The 26,893-nt window shown below is 36.8% G+C and overlaps 1 protein-coding gene and 1 long non-coding RNA gene across 5 annotated transcripts in view; one reads left to right on the top strand and one right to left on the bottom strand.

Moving 5' to 3' along the window:
- Positions 1–24,894, top strand: part of LOC111261447 (uncharacterized) — a 34,997-nt gene extending 10,103 nt beyond the window's left edge. For 2 of the 4 annotated variants that reach the window (XM_022834963.2, XM_022834964.2), the window contains 7 exons: positions 1,421–1,588; positions 1,834–1,872; positions 4,155–4,241; positions 10,419–10,637; positions 20,552–20,803; positions 21,003–21,101; positions 24,567–24,894. In XM_022834963.2, coding sequence (XP_022690698.1) covers positions 1,421–1,588; positions 1,834–1,872; positions 4,155–4,241; positions 10,419–10,637; positions 20,552–20,803; positions 21,003–21,101; positions 24,567–24,671 — 969 coding nt within the window. In that variant the 3' untranslated portion in view covers positions 24,672–24,894. The remainder of the gene's footprint in view (positions 1–1,420; positions 1,589–1,833; positions 1,873–4,154; positions 4,242–10,418; positions 10,638–20,551; positions 20,804–21,002; positions 21,102–24,566) is intronic. The other 2 variants (XM_086968710.1, XM_086968709.1) reach the window with 2 other exon arrangements.
- LOC111261452 (uncharacterized) lies at positions 21,107–24,414 on the bottom strand. Its single transcript, XR_002680976.1, has 2 exons — positions 22,042–24,414; positions 21,107–21,639 (listed from the first exon to the last, which is right to left on the bottom strand). It is a non-coding gene; the product is annotated as an uncharacterized LOC111261452 (long non-coding RNA).
- Positions 24,895–26,893: the final 1,999 nt, after the last annotated feature.

Genomic DNA, 26,893 nt, shown 5'->3' with positions numbered 1-26,893 from the left:
GGAAATTTTAGGCGAACAGTAGCATTACCACCAGGAGGTAGAAAACTTGTTATGGGTTGTCCGGTGCTGCTTTAAACAATGCCTTTGTTCGCTTTAAATATGCGGAATTTCCTGTTGTCAGATCATCCCAGATAGAACTAACCCCGTAAGCGGAAATGGGCGCAACCTTGAGGTCGAAAAGTCACAAAGCGTTTGGGGGGGATAATCGGTTGAGGCTATACATTGAAGAAAAGGCTATCAAGGCTTTTTTGTGCAAAATGCCGGGAGAAACTTTGGTCGTTATATAGATATCAACAATCCTAAACAGGCGAATCGATCAACGTAAATTTGCGATCGGCCCGAGCGATACAAGGAAAGACGAGCCGCAACTCCAACACTTTAATTGTCTCCGTTTTTGTTAAGCTGATAGTCGGTTCTAATTTCAATACGGCTGACTGTAACCTGGATAGGGCCTGCTGCACGTGGAAGCATTGCTCTTGTGGAAAACTGGATCGTCTGCATAAAGGGGAGCCTTCATTATAATTTTAAGCCCGTGTTTCTTGTCTGAAAAATTCTTAAGACGGATTGAAAAAAGGAAAGCGCTGAAATTATCATTCTGGGTTATATCTATAGTGTAAGAAAATGGGAGCTCTCTTCCTTCGAAGCATTACTGCAGTTAAGTTATGCTCATCCACAGGAACCCCGACATCAGCAAAAATGTTCAAGACTAGATTTTTTTAAATGCAGCTTTGAAGTTACTGCCAAAAGCCTACGCAGCTGTTCCTAAGCGTAGGCTTTCGAGCGCCTGAGTCACTTCCAGGATGGAAGACTCCTAGCCCCGCTTTTCGCATTCCGTCGTTTTCGATTCATTGCTTTTTTCGGTAGGCGGTGAGAATGCGAGGCGTACGATGTCACGAGCTAAAACATTCCAGCGAAACGGTGATGAGGTGGGGCACGGCATAGGCTTGCGGGGGCCAAGCCATTTCTATGACTAACGCCCGACTTTTTTTTTATAAGAATTGTTTTCTGCTTTTCCACATGGTATCTGTCTTTCGGCAGACCACTTTAAACACTGCGGCCAGTGGCTCCGCTGTCGGTTGTAGTGTTACCTGTAGCCTACAGGCCTTTTGGGCGCGGGTAAGGCGGCAATTGTAATCACACCACGGCCGATGTTTCCTGGGCTGTACGAACCGAAAATTCCAGAATGTTTTGTCGACAGGGCATAAGATAATAGTCTTCAAAAGCAATTTTTATACTTGATAAATATTTAATTAACTTATTTTATACTTAATAAAATACTGTTACATTTTAGTATCCAAAAATTACTAGCATGTACTATATAGCATAGGTAAGAACTATATAGGTTGATGTGCTCTTTATAATACTTCTTAATTTGATACACTATTCGTCTTTTTATTTTGCTTAATATTGATGATTACAGTTAAACATTACATTAAATCTGGAGGATATAAAACTGGAGTGTATGCAAAAGCATAAGTCCACTTCAATGAAACCTTCCATTCGTAACGAGGAACTCGGCGATGAATTCAACTTTGGGCACGAGATGTATATCAATGCTGTGCGCAAAGCGGATGCCCTGATCACTGAGGTATATATAGATTCCAGGTGAAGATACGTTGTGACGAAGGTTTATTATAACTATTACAAGATGATCACTGTATCGATTTTACATGTTTCCAATTAAGAGATTTCTTAAAGGGAAATTAGTTGATAACAAGTAATGTAAAATATGTCATATTAAAATAAATGTTTCAAAAATTACGATATATGGCATTATCGTCTTTAAGCGAATGTGCTATGTCGGGCTTGCTTTAACTTAATATTATCTTTCAGATGAATCACTGCCTACGATTCTTTAGCCTAGTTGGAAAGGTAAGCTTTCTGTACGACCTGGGTTGGGATTTTAAGAACTCCGTGCTCTAAGAAATTTCAATACTTCAACACTTAACCGCTTTGTAACTATAACAATGGAGCTTTCAGTTAAGCTCTGTACAGAGAGAATACAACTCGCAGCTTAGGACGTCTTTAACTAAATATTTTTACTTAGGTTCCGTAACTTAAGAATTGAGGCAATGACATGGCGGCGCTTGGATTTTTATATTAAATAATAAATCTGGTTGGCAAAACCTCTGTTTCGCTTAGCCGCTGATCGTATAAATGTTATACTAGTCTATAATTTAGTTCGGATTCATTATTCTAACACTATATATATTACAGCAGACAGTACCTCTCGAAAGAGCGAACAAGTAGATTACGAACGAAGTTCGTAATCTACTTATTTCTTCCTTCGACACAGAAGAGTATACAGTATGTTGATGAAGAACGGACCCTGTTAACATAGTGCGGAAATGCTCAATGAGAGCAATCAAGTTGACAAGGCAGATATTTGTGGCTCGAGGCCGTAGACATTTGTCTGGTCTCCAATAGTTGCTTCCTCTGCAAAACGGCTGGGCCTTTAGGTATTTATTATGCTTTTTCTTTAAGAGAGTGCCTTAGTCCGCATTCCAGAAAAGTTTTCATTGGTCGACATGGCCACCAATAAGAAACCAACGTTTTTGAGGTTATATGTCCATGCCTGACAATCTCATATTCATAAAGAGATCATGATTTGTTATGTCGAAGTCGAATTGGGACGACCGAGCCTATCTGAGCTTACGACAACGTTGGTGCGTATATCTCGATATTGAGTTCTGCTGGAATTGGGAAAAGTTATAGTGAAAGCTCAACTAAAAAACAGTGTTGAGCGGCTACTTTGGAGTTTAATGCTGACGTTTTTAGGTAAGCTTTTACTACAAGCAGATGCCATTTGAATTCGTCACCCTCCCTGAGCGCGTTCTCATACCCAGGATGAAGACAGATAGCAATGAGGTACACTGTTTTGGCAAAGTGGAATGCTTTTAAATGTTGAACGTTGAGTAAGGCAAGGCGAATGTAGCAAGCGATGATATTGAACCATTAAACTAAATCGCGTTATCTTTAGTCAGTAACATAACAATTTGGCTGAAACGTTTTCTATAAAAGAAAGATAGGCTGCCAGGTCTTGGCCCTGCACAACACAAGGGTGTTGAGTGTTTCCGTCATTTAAACGGAAACTTTGTTCGTTAAGTAAGGACAAGAAGATCACCGTAGTAAATGGCTGATCTGGACGAAAGTTGAAGGCCGGAGACGGCCCGGTAGTTTCATTAAACGTTATAACCACGTCCTTTGGCGGCCGTATTCCGGTATTCGACTTCGCTTGTGTTGAAATCGGTGTGGCCCTATGATGTACTGTAGAATCGGGTCGATCTTGTCCTATGATGTTGAGGGATCAGCGTGCTACTTTGATTGATTATGCTGAACACATATTACATTTAGACGCTAATCTAAACATTTACAGGACTTCATAAGTATTTTAGAGGGTATTATTAAGGCTGATCTAAGTGCTAAAAATGGAGTAATACTGAAAAGGGCAAGCGCCGGTAACTTTGGGTGTGTAACACGTAGACTTAAGACACGCCATATAATTTTTTAGTTGTGCCAACATCCGGCTCAAGAAAAACACTATACTAGGCTAACTGGAAAACAAGCAACCATGCAGCGAAAACTGAAATGCAACACGGTATGACCCTGATAAAGCGAATTATATCATTAAGGGCTTCTTTAAACGTGTGTATGGGATCCATTAAATTGTTCGATACTTTGAGATTGCGCGAATTGCTTATTTAAGCTATTCCTATTTTTAGTTAGAAGAAATCATTAGCTAGTGCAAACAGCTACTCCAAGAATGCGATTCTACCGACGGCACTCGAATTTAGTTTGACCCTAGTGTGCCTAATTTATATCTGCGTAATCGCGTACAGCATAGTTTTGCGGAAAGTATCGGAACGCGTATCAAGTACATCTTACCCTTAATGGTTCTCTTTTTGCAGTAGAGATCCCCATATTTAAAATGTATATTTTAAACAACCGGTTTGGGCTTTGAGTCTCACCTTTACGCGAATTCATTATACCATAACTGATCATGCGACATATGAGTATTTTTGAGTACTTGGGTATCTTAATTAATGCCGAGTTTAAACTGAATAGCATACCAAGGACTTTCGAGTTGTAAACCTTAATCCTTAATTATTTTTTAATCAGTTAAATGTATATATATATATTTTTTTTTACTGCAGGAAGCGGAAGAGTATCAAAGCCTTGAAGAGTCTTGTAAGAATCACTCTATGGTTAACTCAGCAAACCACCTTGATAACGAATATCAGGTTAGTGACATTTTATATTATAATGATAAGTGAAAACAAATTTACTAATATTGAAAAAAGATACCCTTACGGGTTATCGATATCCACTTAAATCGTTCATAAACGTATAAAAAGAATATTGCAACTATTACCAAACTATCTAACTTATCAAACTATTACCAAGAAGAGTACTTATGAAGGAATAGCTCTACCATATATTCCTCAGTGGGTATCAACGTTTACACAAAAAATTGGGTATTATCGCTCTTTATTAAAAAGAACATTTCAGCAAACTTGAAGGCAAAGAATTAATAAACTGTTATAGTGGCTATGCAAGTTCATATATAAGAAAAATTAGGAACAATTTCGTTGATAGAAACAGTAAATACGAAGCTACGATCAAATACAGTCTCATAATCATACCACCATGGGCCTATCGTAACATTTATAGTATTCATGCTTTCCATACTGCATTTGAATCCCGGACTCCACTGTCTATTGCTATTCTACTGTTTCTAGTACGTAGTTCTTTCAGATTATGAGGGCATAAACTGCTGATATCGCATTTTGGATACTCTTTTAGCCCACCCACCTTTCTCCCGGAATCGGAAGTCATAAAAGAAACGACGAACCTATGTCGATAATACCCTAGTAATCGGAGCAACCCATTACATAAAGCTATATTTTTCTAATACTAGTCACATAATTCTACTACCACATATTCCTGTATTTAAATTATAGATACAATTATAACTTGTATTTTGCTATATTCCTAATATCTCAATATTCGCATATATTCCTATAATTTAATCTGCGTATCGCTCACTTATATTATTGTTTTTATTATTGTATTTAAAGATATCGCCATGTCTACGTACGTACATCCAAGTCACCAAATTATATAATACCAATGGAACTATGTCTACAGCCTATTAACTATTATTGTTTAAGGTTATCTGTACGAACTTTCTCTTCTCTAATAGCACCCCAAATTGCTTAATCTATCGGAAGCTCAAACATTTTCATTTGTTTAGCTATTTGTTCTGTTTCTATTTAGTATGTATTTATACTGCCCACTTAAAGCAAACTCATCTTAATTTTGGTACGCCTGGTTGCCTCTGAATTTCTTGTGAACCAGTTTTGCAGATCCTGTACGACCTTTGGAATTTTCCCAAAGATTCAGTCCCTAGTGCTATTAAATCTTATTGAATATCTTTGTCAAGCACGTATGTAAATAAGGAAATTGCGAAACACAAAAACAACACTGAATCATCCTAATAGTGTGGTCGAAGCTGATTTGAATGCACTTGGCCGTGCGGTATTCTCAACAAGTTTCAGCACACCATATGCAGTTAAGTGATAGATGTTTAACCAAGCGATAGCTCATTGTAGCTCTCAGGATTGTCATTCAATAGCGAATAGTATCCTTCTTGCGTACTTTTGAAAGCAAACGACAAAATAAGTTTTTATTCATTTGCTAGCTAAATGGTGAATCGATTTGAATAAAGACAGTTTTTTAGGTGACATATATTCAATGGCACGAAAGACCAGGGGCATCCTGTCGCCTTAATTAACACTGCACTATTTACTATGCAATCGGGTTGATCTAGCCGATCTGTTCTCCAAACCCTACCCTGTGCAGTAATTTCCTTATCGTTATTAGCACTTCTTAGTTATAGTTATACAGTTTATGGTTATTACGGCATTCTACTGCAGTCATCAGTACTACTTAGTGTGTTTTTCCTTTATTCATTTACAGTTGGTCCGTTGACTCCACATTGCAAATAATTTGGGCAACCTGTAGCTGATCATGCTTTTATAATCTTCGACTAATTCAAGAATAAACGTTGGAGTTAGATGCAGAGTAAATATTTTTGAAAGCGTAACTAGTTTGCATACTTGCATCTTATCTGTTGGTGGCACTAGATTCATTCCAGTTGTTACCGGTTTCTATATTTTTACACTAATTCTTGTTTTCTTCACCGGTTTTCCATGTTCTTGGTCTAGGTTAAATTTCAGTCTAGTAATTTGTTTCCCTCCCCCTTATCTATATTAATCTAAAAACTTCCGCTTCAGTTACAATTTTACAATCTTTCCCTATTAAATCAAAAACAGTAGCAATACGTATCGAGATCTTCATATAATTTGTGTTCGAAACGTTCATTTCTGTAAAAATTCTCTTTATTACTTTTAGTGTTTAATTTTTTTACTATTGAGATCATGCTATAACGGGTTTCGCTGCATTTTATAGACAGAAAATGTTGAATAAATCATGAAATCCATAGAAATACCGAGCCTTTTTAAAAAGTTTTGAATCCCAAAAAATTAAGGGTTTTTGTTAACCCGAGCCTTTAAGGGATTAATCCAGTGCATCACCTCGGCAATCAACTGCATGCAACTGTCTTTTCGTTAAGCATGAAGAGAGCTATTCGACCGCAATTGTAGGAACTGTTCTGGGGGTAGATACGCGTTTAGGTATTATAGTAATTAATGCTGAGCTTTGAAAAGTGTTAATGGGTTTCGAACATCAGTCTCCCGTAATTTACTTTGTTTAAACATATTCGGAGCGATTCGCTACATTGGTCATTATCGTTCATAGCATCATTAGAAACCTGCTATGACTATTTTCAAGCATGATGTTTGAACTCCACGTCGTAAAGTCAAATTCCAGAATGCACACATTCTTTAGGTTGTTTACACTTTTTAGTTTTAAGGATCTGATTGGTAAGAAAACGGTAAATACCGCCGCAACTCAGAACTTAAACTGGAACCACTTTTTGTAACATTCAACGTCCACAAATAGCGGATTTTTCTACGAGTCATCTTAGATGACGATTGTTTGTGGTTAAGTGGTGACATTGGTTTTTGACGTAAATGCTATCTGTTCCCTAGATATTGCCGCAATTCTTAATTGCTGCATCGCAGGCGCAGTCTAACACAACTTTGGGAATGCCTTCAGCCTCACCACAACTTCGAAAATCTTTTTTATCTTGTCTGAATCCTCAATTCTTAGGATTTTTCATCGAAGTCTGCTCCAAGTATTGATTTTCTACAATTGCTCGGATTTTTTTAAAGTGTTTTCGATTTTTAATTTATCTTTATTTAACATCTTTTTGCTTTCAATTAGGTCATCGGTTTCTATTGTATTGTTATAGGTCTTATTTCTGCTGGTTCTCTCTGAGTTATACGGTCTTTCTGGACCTGAAGTGAGCTCTAGCGTAATTTATCATCAGTTATTGTAATAAAGGATTGGTCGATTTGAAATTAGTTTTACTTTTTAAGATGACTATAAGGCCAACTCTAGACATGTCGTAATATATGCTATCCCTCAGTGATTATACCAGAGGAAAACAAAATTAAGCCCTTCTACGAAAGGCTTTAGTAGACTTGTTTAACACTGCTTCAAAGATTGTTAAGGTAGGAGATAAATACAATAATTCTGAATTATATATTTATCATATTTCTTATTACCCTATGGTTTACTGGAGGGTTTAATTGCGCCTGCATTCAGATTGCTTGCTTCAACTCACGCTCGACTCTTGGCTTCCTATATATTCAATCACACCGGTATTGAACGGTAAATTATTGCTACAAAACTTGCCAAAGAAGAGTCCACGGCACAACTAGGCTTACGTTAACCCCTCGCTAAATTTCGCGAACAGCAGGCTTAAAGCGTTGTTATTGACCCGATGTGAAATGCTATATACCATCGGCTATTGGCTATTCGGTATATTGCTCTAGGGATATATTGACTCGCGATGCCTGTACTACTTTTTATAAGTAAAGATAAGTGCAAGACGTTTTCTTTGTAGTAGTGAGTACGGCAGCCACTGCTACCATGCGGGTATTGTTCAGAGGGTAAGAGACGGTACTATTTGAATATGGTTACGATCTCTCTCGTTTTTAGCGCGAGTTGGACTGACATCGGCAGAAGGCTGATGCAGGTTACAGAATTCGCTACCTTTTAAATTACGGCCGCAATCGGCAGATGTGAACATGGAGCATCTCTGTGTATCTCCAGTTGGTAGATGAACACGTTATTAGAGCTATAGCGAGGACCAAAGAAGAAAGCTAGTAGATTTTAGCTGCTGATTGCTTTACTTCGTGACGGCCGTAATAAAAGTGGCATTTCATTTTCGTTGTGTTTTATGATTTGTTTAGGTAATCTTTACATATATTAAGGTATAGCTTATACTTCAACTGCATCTAGTGTGCATAAACTTTTCTTCAAACTCTTGCCTGTTTTGAACAACGAAACCAGTCTCTTTTGTGACAGTATTTTTCGCCACAAATAAATGTTTAATGAATGTTTTTGAATGCTTTACTGATATGCAAGGTTTTTACGATTTTTTGGCACGATACAATATCAAAGTTACTGCATGCAGGTTTCAGAAGCGGTTCGCTTTTACAAACTTCCTACTCGTCAGGAGCTAGATTCAGGTATCTTTTCCGACAACCTTGCTATTCTCTCGTATGATAGCAATTGCAACTGTTTGTTAGAGACTTCATATCGGCCAATTGACCTTTAGTTTAGGTTCTACATTGCAAAACTTCTTGATCATCTTTTATCTAATATTATTCCTACTGGCGAACTACTGGTAAGATTGTTTATACTCCACCGCGGTTTACACATTGGGACCTAACATTCCATGTTGTATTTTTCCTCATCCCTTTTTAACCCTATGCATGTAAAAACAAGTAGACTTTCATTGTTTCTAGTTGTTAGAATCTTGAATTCATTTTCATTCATCGTAAATACTCGTTAGAAGTGTGCGTGCATGCCGATAGTCCGTCTGAGTGTTCAGAACAGCAACTAATTTTAGTACTGAAATAATATATTCCGCGTAAAGCTCGGAGGTTTTTTCATCGACGATAAGTGGCTCGACAATCTTGTCAGTTGGTTGATGCTTAGCTTCTCTTGTTGTCACATAACTTGATAACGTATTGTCACAGAAATAAAAATAAGTGGTGTTTTCTGCTCAGTAAAGTAATGTACGGATTTCCTTTCAAATCTAATTTTTTTTACTCTTGCTAGATTTTTCAACAATTCATTAAATATTGTATCAATAATAAATGTATTGAATATCTACAATTACGATATATGACAATACAAGGCATCATAAATCGGTTTAGCTAGAATTTTTATGTAAGCTGCCAGAACAGCGGCTTCTCGACCAGCCTAATGAAGCGCGTAATTTTTTAATATTCTTCAAATTATTGCATGGTTTTTAGAGCTGCTGAAGCAGTTACTGAAGTGTTACCTGAGATATAGCCTCACATTAGCGAATTTTGAATACACCTTATCTGGCTTCACGGTTCATTTCCGCAATGTTTCATCATGGGGCTGGAACGAATGCCTTTTAACACATCATCGGTAGCTCACCAACTCCAGAAACATAACATTTAAGAAACGTAACCGGAGCTCTTGTACTTTTGGCTGGGACACCTCAATAATTCATATCACTTACCTGTACCTAGTGTTTATTTAACCAAAGCTGAAATACAAAACAGCCTTTACATCCGGACAGGTGCGATTGTTTATACTTTGCACATTTATGTTCGCGCACTTATGTTCGAAACTAACTTTTTATACAATATGCCACTTTAAACGTAATCTGAACTGTCATATCTGTGCTACACTTGAGCACTATGTTGCAGTCGCTCGGTAATTCATGAGAAAATTCAAACAATGTCTTTTATAAAGCTCCTCTCTATGTTTAGAGTTTTATGTTTAGTAGCGCCGTTATACATTCTTCCGTCTATTTGGTTTGAACCTAGGCCACAATGTGTCCCTAATTTAACCAATACGTTAATTAATTAAATTAAGCCAATACGTTATCCACTAAGCTATCACGGGGATGTAAGCTCCTACAGGTACTCAAATTTTCCGTAGATATTAGGAGAGAAAGAATTAAATAGATAAGTCAAAATAAGATTTGAAAAAAAGAACTAAGATCCCCATACATGTTGGTAGCTATTTAAGTTAACAATTTAATTTACAACTTTAACATGTTTATATTGCTATTCATTGGTACTAACAATCATGCGAGGCAACATACCATTTGCTTTTAAGATAAGGAAGTACAATATTTTTTCTTGTAATACGCCTTGTCATAACTTTGTGGCATAGGAAAATATTTAGCCACAGTTTTATCTTCCATAACTTCACTAAAGAGCACTGAATGCATTTGTACGCAGATGGATGTTTGCATTTTCACAAATTCAACAAAAGGTCGGGTCGCTCATGAGGACATATCTATTCAGTATAGCTGCCTCAACCAACTATTGTCGTCACCTGCATCTTCCGAAAGAAGCCGCGCCATTCTTCTTGATCTGTTTTGGAATCAAACCCAACCAGTACACATGGAACGGCAAATAACGTGCAAAGCACTCAGCGGACGCCCTCGATGGATCAAGGTTTGTCTGTTGTTGGATTCTCCTCGAATGCCACCAGATTGAAACATTGACATTGCGATAAGCCATTATATGCCGACGTTACTGGACTTAATTTTGAGCTTTAAAAAGCGTAAATTTAACTCAACAAACATCTCAGTCACCATCATACTAGGTGCCCCTTGTTCAATAATCTATCACTTGATTAATGATATCATGTAACTCGTATCGGATTACAAAAATAATTAGAATTTAAAGATGACTGCAAGACCATCTTCGCGTCCGTCTTAGGTAGCGTTGAACTTCACGCTAACTGGCCGCTAACTGGCCGTAAAAACTGCTTCCGTAAAAATGCCTTCTACTATATTTTTGATCGTCTATATTGACAGAAACTATCGGACCGCCCTGTTGCTCGAACGCTTATACAAAAGCCCTGGAAGATGTTGCGCCACTGAGGACCGGTGTCCGGAGTTCCGCTAAAACGGCTCTAGCGTAGCGACCTGATATAACAGTGTCGACGTTTGATAATATATTAATAATATTCAGTATCATTTAGGCATCGGTGCTAAAGATTAAGCCAATAACGAGAGCATAAAGTTTATATTATCGGTTTTTTGTAATACCTAGATTAAAAACCAAAATGGATTTCTTACGATCTTATGCAAAACGTAGGGCCGTTGCCAGGTGCTGCTAAAAACGACAAATAACTGATGCATTCGCGATGTTAACTTGAAGGATTCTCCCGAGATCTCGCATAATCCGACATCAATAAAAAGCACAACCTAATAAACGTTTCTTGTTGTAGCTCAAAATGGGGACGTTCCGTTTTACTGGAACGTTTTATTGGTGGCGCTGATTTCGTATTAAAATTGTTACTTTAATCGCTTAGTTTAGAAATGTGACTTACATATCTAAACCATGCCCACAATATTCCGATAATGTTAAATATGACGAGATACTGTATTAATTCTCAAAAGTGAAGGTAGCGGATTGATATTTTCTCGACGAAAAACCTTGCTCAATCTAATGCAGCTGCTTACACCTATGATTAATCGTAATTCTGAAAAATAACTACATAAAATTTTTAGGACTCAATCTGTCATTAATTGAGAAAGCGAAACTATAAGAAAAAACAATTCGTCCTTGTTCCCTGTAAGTTTGAGGATTTCTGTTCCTAAGTCTGTCTCCTGGTATCTGTAGTGCTGTTTTCAAGACCTTTTGGAGATAAGCGAAAACCAATTTATTCGTGAGTCTGATTTAAGATATTCTGGCCAGGTCTCAGAACCCAGCTATAATAAAAAAACACAACCTAAAAAACTTTTTTTGTACCAATTCAAGTGGGAATGCTGGATTTTACTAGAAACTTCGACCGGTGACGCTAATTATGTATTTACGGCAGATCCTCCGCTGTTGCGTAAAGTAAATTTATTAAATTTTTATCGTAGCATTGTAGATGACACTCCCTGCAGATGTATCAGTTCTTTTAAATAGATGAGGACGCCAACCAGGTACACAAGGATTATACGACGTTTTAGGCCTAATAATTTTAGCCATGAGTGTCTATAATTTTTTTATATAACGATTAACTGACGAAGATCGCTCAGCCTGCACACTGCCGGTTTTACTTTTTACGACATAGCACAGTCTTATTTAATAAAGACGTTATAATGAGGTATTAAGCAGCACGGCACAGGAGCGTTCTGCATATACTAGCTTTGCCACGCGTTGTGCAAAACAATCGTTTACGTCGTAAGTATGGTTATTTTTATAGACACACTAATACGATAATGTGTGTGCTATATACGACACCTTTAAGCGATTTGCAGGACCTCCAACCTACACGATTTATAAAAAAGTCCAGAGCACCTTACAATAGTGCATGCTCTTAAGATAAATGCACATAATACCTTTATGTTAACCACATCCGAAAACATGGAACCACCTTGGGATGGCGTTTTAGGACTAAAGGTGGAAAACAGAATCTTGTAGGAAAATAGTAGTATAAGATTGCGTAGTGTCTACGATGTGTTCGCGCAGTCAGTTACACGCGATTTAAGTTTAAAATCTTCAACTATTTTGCAAAATCCTTACATAACGATACGTAGATGGTCTTTCATTATCAATGGACTTAGATGAGACGTATTTCGCTGCTGATAATACTATCTTAGTTTGTCCTACGTGTAGTACAACACTACATGTTCGCTTGTTGGTTTTGATTGGAATGTTAGGAGAGTCAGCTATGGAAAAGGTTCCTTTCTGTCTTTTATGGAAATACAAGATATGAACCTCTGTACCATAAGACGTGCTTGGGTGCTCTTCATCATCTGTTCTATACGTTAAAGAGACTTCACCATGTGATTTAGTAAAAATCGAAAAATATTCGCGAGAGCATCATATATATTTTTAAAAATAACTGATGACAGGTGATCTATAGCAGAGTTTTGATTGAGACGTACAAGCTTTTTAAATACTAATTTAAGAGGTTGTTCAACTAGGAGCGTTCGATGGAACTTCGCCAAACGTGACATATCGAATTACGAATTTCTCAGTGTTATCTGCTACCAGAAAATGGGCAACATGAAGAAGCGATATCATCACAAATTTCGTTGCTTCTCAGCTTGCAGAAGAAATTCTACATTTTTGATATCAAACCTTGACTCCATAGGACATCGGAACAGATTGTTGTGTACAGTCCGGAAGAAGACTGCGAGCTGAGTAGAATTTAGGTTTTAGAAGTTCCTCGACCAATGTAAGTAGTTAAAGTATGGAAGTTTTATCAGAAACCGAAGCCGGTTTAAAAATTTCCAAGACTGCTCTTCGATTTTAAGAGACTATCATTTTGCACTACTTAGCGCGATACCAACATCATCGAAATTTTTCATAATAATTGGTTCGTTCAGACCCAGGATTTTAATAGGAAATTTCAAGGGACATTGCCAACTGATTCGAAACAACAGAAGAAAGTGTATTCAAAACCAGACACTCAGGATCTTCCCAATCTCTGGAAACCTGATCAGATATTGCCTCTATTTCGGGCTTAGGAAAGGTATGTCTACAAAAAGATAAATGAGCTTTAGATACATTCTAGTAATTGATTATATGCGGCAGTGTTGCACATAGTTTTTAAAATGTTGGAGTCAATACGTGAAACTTGGGGTTTTGTGTTTTAATTGGGCAAGTCTTAAATGATGGTTAAGACCTTCTTAGAGGGTCCTAACTATCATCTAAGGTCAAAGGTCTCGAGTTAGATGAGTATCTGCTTGTCTGCCAGTACTAGTTTATTGAATCCAGGGTACTGGGATAAAGAATTTCCGCTTGCACATCGATAGCAGTAATTGTCCGCAGCAATGAGTAAACATGCTGTTTGATAATAGAATTTAATAGTGATAGATCTTACTGTTCCGCTATCAGGTTAGTGAGACAATGAGGTCTCTTGCTTGTCAACCCTCTAACAAGTTTTGAGGCTACGAATTGCTCCTGATGAGACAGAACCTTCCTCACCCTAATCAGTTCTACCATCGCCTGCTAACAAGCCGTTACATACCACAACAATCATAAGCAAAAATAGCAGCAAAAAGGAACCGTCGACACAGCAGAAGAAGCTAATGGTCGGCATAGAGCAGAACGAGAGAAACAGCAAATTTTCAGGCAGAATGAGGCAGCAGAAGGCGCAAATAATCATTTGCGCTTTCTAGTTATCCCAAAAGGCGCTAAAAGCCGTAGGCAACATAAAAAAAACAACACAACAAGGCAAATATCGAGTGAATGAAGAAAGTTTTCGATGATTGTAATCATCTTCAAAGATAATACGGAAAGCTAAGGAAAATTAACTGACAAGCAATACACCGGCAGCAAGGGTTTCTTGAAAAAATGTCATCTATTTCAGGTAACTTCTTTTAGCGTCACTGGGAAACGTTGGCCTCGTAAAAAAACTCATTACTGTTCATTAATTATGCAGAGTTTTGTTTGTTATAGCGTCAAATAACTATGGCTACGAAACGATGAAAACTCTAAACTTTTTAAAATTTATTTCATGAGTTCACAAGGCAGCATTCAACGCCGCCTATAAACTTTAAATTGTCCAGAATTGTGTGCTGTCGTTTAAGATTAAGAGCGCATGCTTCAAAGAAACACTTCTTAAATTCGGCACCTAACAACAGCCAAACTAGTATATTAAAGATTAACGGGCACACGCTATTGATTACGATAAACGATAAAGAAACGAAAAACGTGCAATGCTTAGCCAACGGCAGGTCATCCTTTTCAACATTATTTGGTCGATATGGACTCGAGGATTAAATCGGATCATTTATTTATACACATTTAACTTAATCAAAACTTCCTAAGACAGATTATATTTAAAGGACTCACTGAAGTCACTTCACTAAAAGCTAATAACCGGAAAAAGAACCAGATTTAATCTAAAAAGTGTTTTAACTAGAAAAAAAAAATCTCCTCAGGGAATAACATGCGAAAAAATTGTTAACGCCTACCTGGTAAATAAGGAATAATAAGAAAGGGACCACATGTATACTTTATGGACGCGACTACATGAGGATAACAAACTATGGTACATTTATGCAAGCTGAAATCCCTGTTGCAAACTCAGATCCGGAACTTCATAAATTAGAATTACTATATATGATTCATTTTACACGAAAAACGGTGAATTCTCGAAGAAAGCCGTAAATTAGGCCTACATTATACTACAAGGACGCGAATCCAAAACTCAGTAAATGTTCTCTCAAAGTAAGAAGGTTTATAAGAGTTACAAAGAGCGAACACCATGCAAACTAAGGTGTTACGTCACAATGCGTTGTTCCTTATAATGCCAAACCTTCTAAGGTCTGCCATTGCCACTTCAACGTTGAAATATGCTCATTGGTCAAACCAGTTGCGTTGCACTTGGAAGATGCATACTAAAAAGTGTATATAGAAAAAAAAGGAAAGCCACCGAGCTATTTTTTGAAGGTGAATAACGTCAAAACAATACCACAAAGGTTGACACGTAGAAAAAAGTCAAGCGGTTACACGAATGCTAACCTTCTGCTTTAATGAGAAATACTCGCTTATCAAACGACTCTATTTGTGCCTATCGCAGGAACAAATATTTTTTCAGAAAGGCATATTTACGTGACTAAATGGGAATAACGAAAAACTAATAAAGTTAACGGTATTCATGGGTTTTTCGTCGCAAAAACTTTGCTCTACATCGATGTACCCAAATTCCGGGCTATCTGGGTGAATAGCAACTGGAAAAGGGGAAGAGGGTCAAGAAGTTCTAGACTTTCCTAGTTACTATTAAAACAACATATTCCAAGCGTATCCACAAGCGAGGCTATATGTTGGGTAAAAATTTACCAGTTGCAACCCTTTATTCCGTACTATTAGTGGATTTACGTCCTTTGTTTCGCTAAAAATGCATAAAGTTTTCCTTACTACATTCAAGGAAGCTTGCATACATAAATAACTACTTCTCGAAGATCATTAAAACTATGAAGGATGTCAATCTATTCTAAAAATTATGTTAACGAAGGAAAAGCCTCCAACTCCTTGAAAATATAAAACCACTTCAAGAATGCGATGGTGCAAGACTATTGCTATAAAAACTGGCGCTTAAAATAACATAACTTCCTATCATTGACATTGATCGTAATATAGCTCTCAATAATATCAAAATAAACTAAGGATTTTTACCAACAAGCTATAAAATTTTAATCCAATCGCACAATATCAATACCACGAAAAAGAAAATACCGAAATCCTACCGGAACTTTAATATAACATTAAATAAAATCGTAAATATCCGTGAGCCATTCATGACAAAGAAGACTGTACAATGATGTCTGTGATTATCTAAACAAAGGCGATATTCACCGCTGCTTTAGGAAAACTTTTTGACCCATTTAATCCTTAATAAGCTAAAGGAGCGTAGAAAAATAACTATTGCAGTAGCATCATCTAGCATCGGCTAAATTTTTACGCCCGAAGGCCGAATTACGTAGTCCCGATTCCAGCTTGGTGTTCACGCCAAAGAAGATACAGTACGTGAGATTCAAAAATTGTAGATGCACTTCGTATGACAGCACTCATTGCCTGAAGCGTTTTTTTCATGATTGGATAAAAGACATTCGAAACCGGTGATTAGGCGTCTTGTAATATATGCAAGAAAGATGAGCATCTCAAAGTTCTTTCACCTATATATAAAAGTGACTTTCGCTTGCTACCTGTGGACAAATAAAGTAACGAAGCTGATATTAAATATGCCTGTATCAAAAAATTAGACCTACAGGAGCAATTCGGAATATACAGTTCGACTACTAACATACGACTTGACGAGGTTAACGTCGAATAACCGCAGTTTTCATTGGACATTAATGAATATAAATATTTAGGGAATTCTAGTTATGACACTATATTGCCCGAAAGCACTGTATTGGAACAAGATTCTACGGCACAATGTATAGTTTTCATCTATCCGTTAATATCTACTAAAAAATCCTATACACTTTTGCTAATTAATGCATATTTATTTCTGGTAATCAATGATTTCGAGATAAAACCGATAGTTGCATTCAACGATTCTCTACGAACTTTAACGGGTTCGATTTAATCACACGAATAACAGGAAATGTCGACGTGACACCGCTGACGCAGAACTTCTTGGTGTTCTTAAAATATTTGGGCTTTGACCACATAACTTGCAACAGCATAACTGGTAACTAAAAAGATTAGCTGATTATCCTAACGGTAAACTTATACTTTTGTAAACTTTGCAGCGATACAAGGATGATTGTTCATGATACGATTTAATAGAAAAAGCAGTACAAAATATCAAGTGAACCGAATGGTCCTTTTCATAGCTCACAAAACTGGTATATCAAACAAATTTTCGAATAATAAGTGGAGAGATATGAAAATAAAATGAAAATCTTAATATCGTAATCGTAAGTATGATAGGCTTTTTGCCTCTAAACAGGTAAAGTAAAATGTATTTATACGCAAAGTAAAGCCCGTGGATTCCTGTTGTATACTACTGAAACCCCATGACCACCTGTTTCCGCCTATCCGTCAAATTAAAAATCAACTATTAGTTGAGCTCCCTGACGGATATTTGAGAACAGATGCAGAAAAATGTAGTTAAGTAATAACAGGTTAAGTGCAACAGGGTAATTCCAACGGGATAACTGTTAATGTATACTTGACCTATAGCTTTCGTTAGTCGTGGTCAAATCAGATTAACTAAATTAATCAACAGCAAAACGGATGCGGGGCAAAGCCTGCAATTCGTCTAGTATACTATCAAAACTTCGCGTCAGTCTCTGTGTTCAATAGTGCCACCTAACTCGATCCTGCACAATGGTTGGATCGGCCTGGTTTTTCTTGGTTACTAGAATTTCATTTTTAGGGAAGTCGCGCGTAAAATGGATGAATAATTTATTCCCAGATAAGTTTTCCCTACGATAAAGCGTACTGTTAATTTGGGCAATTCGGTCGATAATTGTTATACATTTCTCGAAGGTTTACGTTAGTAATCTTTATAAAATGGCGTAACATTGAATCCAAAGTAAGAATTTGATTTTTCACATTTCTGCAATTTGGCCGTCTCATTCAATTCCTCATAATTTATGAAACATGAACCAGTCTTTCCGGTTTCTTTTCGCTGTAGAAAGCGTTGTTCTAATTTAATTTGCAAAGTGGTTGATAAAATCTCAATTATCTCAGCGTATGCGATTCATAAGTTTCGGTTGGATGCATAGGTTTTTTTCAATTTTTATTTATTGTTTTTCTAAATTATTCCGACGAATTCATGATTAGTTGAAATGGGAAACAGGACAAATGCAATAGGGTATTGAAATGATTATTACTGCCTGAGAATAACTGTAAAAAAAACACGAAGCCTAGGTTACATAAAGTCTTAGACTATAGGTTAATTTTGCATACACAAGTTGAGTAAACTATATGTAGCTTTATACTGGCAATTTCAAAGCCGAGCTAAGCTATTCCTTCAAGCAGTGTGATATATGCAATCCATTAACGGATTAAATAAAATAAATACATTTTCATAGGGAAGCCGAGTCATCGCTGAAACAGGGTAATAATAATAATAAATAACTGCACGAAACTAACGAGTCGCTAATTTAAAGTAAGAAATTCACTAGATCAAAGAAAAGTATTTAAAAATTGCAATCAGCTAGCAGAATTAATATAACAGAGTTTCAGGAAAATTTCAACAGAATTTTAGTAAAAATATGAACCTGGAATAGAGTAATAGCTCATGTTGGCGGTCGGGTGTAACACGAATAAAATATCAGAACAGGCTGATGAGGTAATTGCAGCGTGGCAACAGGATATTTAGACAATTATAATACACGAGTAATATACATGGGTAAAGGTAACTGCAACACCATAACTGTCCTGATCGATTTCAGCGAGTAAATTGGGATACACTTCCCCATACCGAAAGTGAATATTTCGGACCGAAAATAAGGAAAAACCGAATCTAACATTTGTGTCTTTTGTGTGCCAATAGGGTAGATATTTGTTTTAAACTTTTAACATATCTCAATCGAGAAGTGGAAGCGGCTAATGAATACAAGCAATCCGTAAAATTGGTAAAAAAAAATGTGGTCTTCATCACTAATGCACATCTCATTGAATGCATTGCCACGATAACAATGAAAAAGAAGCGTGCGGCCACTGCTAGCCCGAATCTCAGCGTTGGAGAAACTTCTGCTACAGAGAAATATGAAATACGAGGCATCATGACTACAAAAGAAAAATTAACTAATGACTACAAAGGAGTTGCTTGTATAATGCATCTGCTATTATACATCTGTTAAGAAATCCCATTTAAGCCTAGCAAAATTAATATCGGCTAGACCTCTTTTGGAGCAGGTTCTGGATACTTCACAAAAGGGTTGATTTCAAGTGCTTTCTCACACGGAGAATAGCCGAAGAAATCTTTTAAAAAATAATTGATAAAATAATATTCAGGGCTGGGAGACAAAGGTGATTCGCAGCAGACAGACAGATATTTAAGGTTATTTTTTATATTTAGGATTATGAGACATAGTGGATTTATTATTTCCTGCAGACTACTTTTAATTAAAAAACACTTGTATGTTTATGGTTTTGAAAATGATCGATAGAGCTGTTTATGTTATAGATTACAACGTTATTAACGATAACCCTCTTTTAAACATTTCCTCAGTTTTTCTTAGAAGTTGATATTCCCAGTATATATATATATATATATATATATGTGTCTTTATTTTTGATAAACTGCTCGAAGTGGTTTTTGGAGCTTAGAGTGAAACAAAATTTTATCCATTAAGGAGTTCTTTGGGGATCGGGAAATATGGAAATGCGTCGGAATTGCTTTTTGAATAAATGGCTTTTTGAAACAAAACACTCTAAGTTTCGAGAAGTCACTAAAGATATGTGAAGCCATGCGTTATTATGATGAACATCACGCTTCGCCTATTGACCATAGTGTGTCATATTGTTTGGATGCACTGCGTTAAACGGGCGTGCTGTTTTTAGTTGAGGAAACGTTCTACTGGTTTGGAAGAGGCTCATCTGGAAGAGCATTTTCCTGGAATCCCATAAAATGCATAGCCCTACACTCCTGGGATGGTCTTCAGCTTTAGCCTTCGTTTGAAAGGCATACCACGCTTTGACTTTGGTTTGCTCTTAGATACATTATTGTATATTGTATTCAAATTGATTAAATATTTGCCACGAAATTACGTGATAATCTAACACGATTAGCTTTTTTTTTGCTTATATTTGCATCACAAATTGATATTCCGATTATACGATCAACAATAGAATATGACTTACTAAATATTAGTGATTCTTAAACAGTTGTCTTTCTATTTAAGAATAGCTGTAATTAAATGGTTCTAATAGAATATGTTTCTTCCGTTTTTCAGACTGGAAACGGATGGGAGCTGACATGTGAACGACGAAGTATACTGAAAGCAAAACGACAGACTGAAATAGAAGACCTTCCTCTGCCAAGACACAACTCTCAACTAACAAACAAGGGCCGTGTTAGAGGAGATTTTGATGCAAGTACTGCGCCCTTTGCAGATACTCCGATTCCATTGGATACTCCCGTCACATCACACACGGAAAAATCGCCCACTTTGGTAGCAACTAGTCGCCTTCAAGTAATGGAAGAGGTACCTATAGATTAACTTGTTGTATTATGTCGTGAAACGTACACTTTGATAACTAATTGGGAGCTCCCAAAGAACATTTTCTGGTTACAAGTAGCCAATTATCCAAGATTATACATTCTGACCTATTGTTTTTCCAATCTGATTTTTGGGTTAAATGTATAGAATTCTATTTACAGTTTATATGTTTGAAATGCTTCAGCTAAACCAATGCATCCTCGCTAAACTGCGTACCAGTAATTCCAGAGCTGCGCTTAAGGAACTTGATAAAGCGCATCGACAGTGGCAGCTAAAACACTTGGTAAATAACTTATCGTTGCTTCGGCATGTTATTTTGTTAGGAACTTAATTGTTACGTTTTGTTTCATTCACCATTATATTAAACCATATTTTTATATTATCACATATTCCTATATTAAACAGCTTCCTTATATGGAACTCTATTTCAGCATGTACAGCATTTTTAATAGGAGATGAAATTAGATCTTTTCTCGTACAAACCAATAGAGCTTGCCCATTATGGTTTTCATTAAGCTCATCGCGTATATATGAACATTCTTATCGTTCTAATCTCTTACACTTTCGAACTGCACAAACTTTTCAGAGAGTCTCTGCACTTTGATTTGATTTATTGAGCTGCCAGTTAGTTCATACCACATCGCAAGCGGTGAACGCTCATTAAAACTTTTTTCGTGCTTATAAAGCACGGTGACCAAGAGAACTTCATTTCAAGCTGACGTTTATTCCCGTTTCTTTAAGAAGGTTGGGCTTCTTGCCTTTTTTTCGCAAATTGTGCTTGCTACAGGTTTCCTTGGTATCCCGATTACCGCCGGTGCAATCTGCATTGGGTTGTGACGCGATTTTCTATATATTAATACCCTTATATTTGGTCAAAATGGTTTTTTTTACAACTTCTAAATATACAAAATATTTCCCATGAAAAAAGTTCTGCAAAGATTAGAAAAGGTAATAACTGGGAGAAACGAAGCCGGCACTATAAAATACGCGAGGTAGAACACCTTATTAAACTCATACAATTTTTAGCGAGTCAGTAAAGATATGTGACACTCGACGTTGTCATGGTAAGACATGACTCGTCTTTTGTTCGCCATAGTCAAGCGCATTTTTTGGATGCTTCGCCTTAAATGGTGAAAGTATTCACTGTACTGAGTCAACGTTTTGTTTGGGAGGAGCTCATAGAAAAGCAGTACCCTGCAGTTCCAGCACATGCACAGCATTACCTTCTTTGGACGTGGTCTAGCTTTAGCTCTTATTTAAAGAATAGCATCACGTTTTGTAGTCTGCCTTGCTTGACGTTATTGTAAATTTGCCACTTTTCATCGCCTGTCACCATCTTTGCAAGAAAAATGTTGTCCTTGTTTAATTTCGGATGATCAGCTGTACAAACACGATTCACAAGTGGGTAAATATATGAAAAATTGAGATATCTGCCCGACTGACGTCATCATTGTATGCTAGACGCTTTTGAACGGTCAATTTGAATGTTCTTGTATTTTCTGCAGTTTGAGGAAAGCTCCTTGTAGGTACATGGGTTCTATTGGATTACCGTCAAGATTTCAGCATCCTCATAGTTAAAAATTTGATTAATACATACGTTTTCTTTGCTGCGGAAGCCACGACCTCAAAGACAACTCTGACCGTGCAATCAGTCGCAGTATTGGCGTGGTCTGCATCGCTTCTAGTATATGACGTACTTCGTATCAACTTAGTGCACATGATTAGATAAAGGTAGACCTTTTCAAGCATGTCTCAGGTCATTATGCTTCAAAGACGCCGCTATTTATCAAAAAAGCTCAAACGAATGCACGACCTTATTGTTAGTTTATCCGGCATTATTATATATGTTTTAAATTAAATGACACCAAACCAGAATATTACCGGGGAATCTTAAGGGCAACGATAAAAAGTATGAGCAAATTTTATATACATTAATGCATCTTGTCGAATACAGAACAAAAAGGGCTACGTACCTGTATCTACATTCCAAATGTATTTTACGCATATTGTGTAACAAGGCTATAGATACTTTGTATAGTATGACTTTATAGTATTGCTGCAACATGATTGAATTTTTTGAGTTTTAACATACAAAGCATATAGCGTATCGTATGCAAATTGAAGCACAGTGTACACATGATTTCGCCAGGTATGTAAAATCTACAGATACCTAAAACGATAAACTCCAGTTAATTTTTGTAAAAATACTTGTAAAAAAAAGAGCTCTATAAAATTTTACCAAAAGTACGAAAATTGAAGTAACTATGTAGAACAAATTAAAGGTGTAGAATTGATTTCCCATACATTTTAAACAAGCACGAGCTGCAAATTGTCAAATGCGGCAGCATCTGCGGTCTGCCATAATGGAAAACCTCGTAATAAAGCAACACTTATTAAACATAAAAACTATATATATAAACGTAGGTTATGGTGATTGTCCGAGAATGTAATTTCCCTTAATGAGCTAATTTTTAGCTTGGCTATGTGAAAAACAAAATTGTTGCATTTAGACTTAGCAAACTTAAGGAGGAGTGTCGAGCAACCACCCTATTCACAAAAAGTCACTATAAACTTTGGCCTGCGGGTCTGAGATGTCACGAGGCCTCTTTTCTTCAAAAATATCCATAGAACCTCGACACCAGTTAATAGCATGGTTTATCATAACATGTGGCAAGCTTTTTTATAGACCAAAATTAGGATATTGATTGCAAACGAGCCTTTGTTTCAACAAGATAACGCAGCTTCTCACACGACGATCGAAACAAGCATTCTGCTTGAAGTCATAGTCTCATGCCGGCTGATTTCATCTTGCATCGGTGACATAAGGTCTCGATACTGTGATCTTTTTTGTGGGGCTATGTGAAGGAGAGAAATTTAAAGCAATGCCAAAAACAATCCGCGATCCGAAATACTATCTTCGTGTAGTGAATAGTAAAAAGCCGTAATTGAAAATGATGTTAAGTGCACCAAATTATGCAAGCGGCCTCCGGGGAGGACATTTGGCGGACATAGTTTTTTATGTATAGCACAGATTAAACCGCTAAACTGGGCCAACACAGAAAGAAAAATTCGCTTTTGGTTTTCATTCCGGAGGCACCTAAATATACTGCATATATATATATAAATATGCATTTAATTCACCCTATATGACCAAAATCATCAACAAGATCAAATAAAATAATACACAATATTCGTTCATTAAAACTTTAAAGGTCGTCTAATATTTGTAATAAAACTTTCTTACCTGTCTAAAAAGCACATTATTTATTGACATCAACTTTATAAGCTTAAAACTCGGAAAGGTCTCGTGTTCCGCTATGACACTAGCAGCCTACCGTCATGCGGCCCGGGCCTTAGCTGTGCAGGCTGCCGTGGCAGACAGCTGAATCACTTAACTAAATATACTCCAGTCAACAAAAAAACGTTTGCTGGAATAAATAAGTAACACAAGCAGGGCAAAACGCACTGCAAGGATGTAAAAAAAAATAAATTGCTGTTAAATCCCCTTAAGATTCATTATTTTTTAAATACGCTCGAGTAATTAGCATTACAGATTCTGTCAAGACTAACAAGGTTTAATTGCATAGTGCCTTAAGGTCAGACATTAGCTCATTAAGTAATAACAGTCTGTTTAATTTTGTATTTATCTTTTGTGAAGCAGAAACTGTTTTACATAATTACCAAGCATTACGGAATTATTTTCCCTATTTTAGTAATTCAGGATTAATTTGTTGCGTTATTTTTACAGATCTGTTGGAATAAATTTAACAACGATGAAGGACAGGTTTTTATGAAGATGAGAAACCAACGGTATCACAGTGTACCTTCTCTACTGCCTTCTCTTGAGAGCTGATTATTTGAAGACTATTGACGAAGTTTCCTTCTTTCCCCAAATCCATTACCGAACTACAATCTACTTCTCTGCACGCTTGGAATAAGTAGAGAAAACAAAAACGATTTCGAATACAATTTAGCATGTTGTACGCAATACAAAACCATTGTCTTGTTATTGCTTTGAAGCTTGTTTACATCAATTTTGTTATATTGGCAATAAATGCACAAAAAGTCCTCTTCTTTTTTGCCTGATGTTTCACTATATTTTAAGCAATGTAGAGATAATGTATTAGATTGAATTATTGTTATCATCTGTGGGTGTCCTACCTTGATCAGACAACTTAACGAATCCTTTAGTTGTAGAATTGTAGGTCCATGCGCTCGCCACAACCCTTTATTCAACCATTCCTTGACCAGAAGTATCTGTACAGATCGCTAGCCGCCGTCAAGTAGGCTGAGAATTTCACTTCTGCTTAGATACCAGCCCCGCTGTGCAAACATTGCCGCTAGAATTTTTCAACCCTCTATAAATTTAGCATTTTATCAAGTTTAAAAGATGTGCAGATTTTTAACCCAGTGAGCCGAATTGAACTTAATGAGACGGTAGAACTTGAATGCCGCCTTTCAGATCTTACAGTTAACTCTACCCTTCTCTTAGCTTTTCGTAATGCGTTCTCCACTACCAGTTTTCACATTCCGTTTTTCATCCTGTTACTTTTTATAATTTATAGTGGGTTTCTCGAAGACTTATTTGAAAGCTCACTATGTTGAATGAGTTCCACAAGTCATTTATTCACTATAGATAGGTGGGTTTCATGATCTACGATACGCTTTTTAACTGATAGCATACAATTATTTGGCTGTCGGTGTCAGGCTGCTTTCTAAAACCTCCTGCCCAAGGATGATGATGGGGAGGAACATGTCAGCCTGTGTTAGCTAGTGCAAATGGCTTCGCTACCGGATCGGTTACACGTGAGTGGTCTAGAGTTCCAAACGTAGCGTTCCAAAATATATATTAATCGCTGAAAACCGTTTTGGTTGAAGCGGATGCTATTGTTATTCCCCTTACCCTACAATATGTTTTTTCACAGAGATGCACACTCGCTACGAAGTAATTTTTTATGCACTGTCTCCATTACCGTAGAGTTGCACTATTATACACGCAGCACTTCTTGCATATCTTTTACGAATTGTGTGACTTCAAAACCCTGCCTGACGAATAACTACGAAAGAACTAATTACATTAATTATATCCGCAACTGTTTATTTTTAAAACCTTGATTGCTTTAGTAACCCCGCTTGTGTTATCGGGGTTTTTTGGGAATTTGCTGAAATAAGTACGTTCCTTCCGGATAAACGAGAACGATGCCCAACGGCATTTGATGTCGAGACCCTTCTTAATACTTGTATTCAGGCTATTCAGAGCCATTTTTTATACTTTTTGTATACCAAACATCTTATGAAGAGTATGACGTGTACTAAAGCACGTGCTAGAGTATAGTTTGTCAGCGATCTGAGGCCGTATTTGCTGGCATAATTAGATTTCTTCTCCTTTTGAGTCTAACATCCGGTATTGCCGTTTGGAATTCCATAGAAATGAAGTGTGTCTATACGCGGGTTCGAACTTAAATTTACAACTAGACCTAAAATTGAACCTAGAATTCTATCTCTTTTAAGCGTTTCCGTTTTTACTATTTCAACGTACTTTTTTCTTAGGGAATCTGAAACGAATGCCGTTCAGCAGATCTACTTTTAGCTAAAAGAGGTTCATATGCTTTTCTTTTACGATGCAACTGCGTATGCATGCATAAATGTCTACAATACATTTCAATTTCCGGAACTTACCGGCCAGTATTTTAATTGGGACAAGGCTTATTGTGCAAAAACTCGTGGACCTCAGAATTAGGTTTGTTAACTCATTGCGTTTACCGAATAAGTGAATTACATTCTAACTAGGCATTCGATCATCTGGAGTTGGATTCTCGGACTGCTTGCTTTGGAGCCCCTTCCTACATATATAAGCTTCTACGGTGCGCTTCATATATATATATATATATATATATATATATATATATATATATATATGTCCTTCTTTCGCCCTACTTAATTAATTACAGGCACCTGAAATAAATGTGAACCGCTCCACTGTCCGATCTTCCATGAGTGCCCTTATTACCAGAGATTTGTGAGAAATCATGCTGTTATCGCTGGCACAAGAATCCTAACGGACGCTACACAAGG

Source organism: Varroa jacobsoni, unplaced genomic scaffold (assembly GCF_002532875.2).
Source record: "Varroa jacobsoni isolate VJ856 unplaced genomic scaffold, vjacob_1.0 scaffold_555, whole genome shotgun sequence".
Lineage (NCBI taxonomy): Eukaryota > Metazoa > Arthropoda > Arachnida > Mesostigmata > Varroidae > Varroa > Varroa jacobsoni.
Note: the sequence above shows the minus strand (reverse complement) of the source record. Positions and strands in the feature narration are given on the sequence as shown.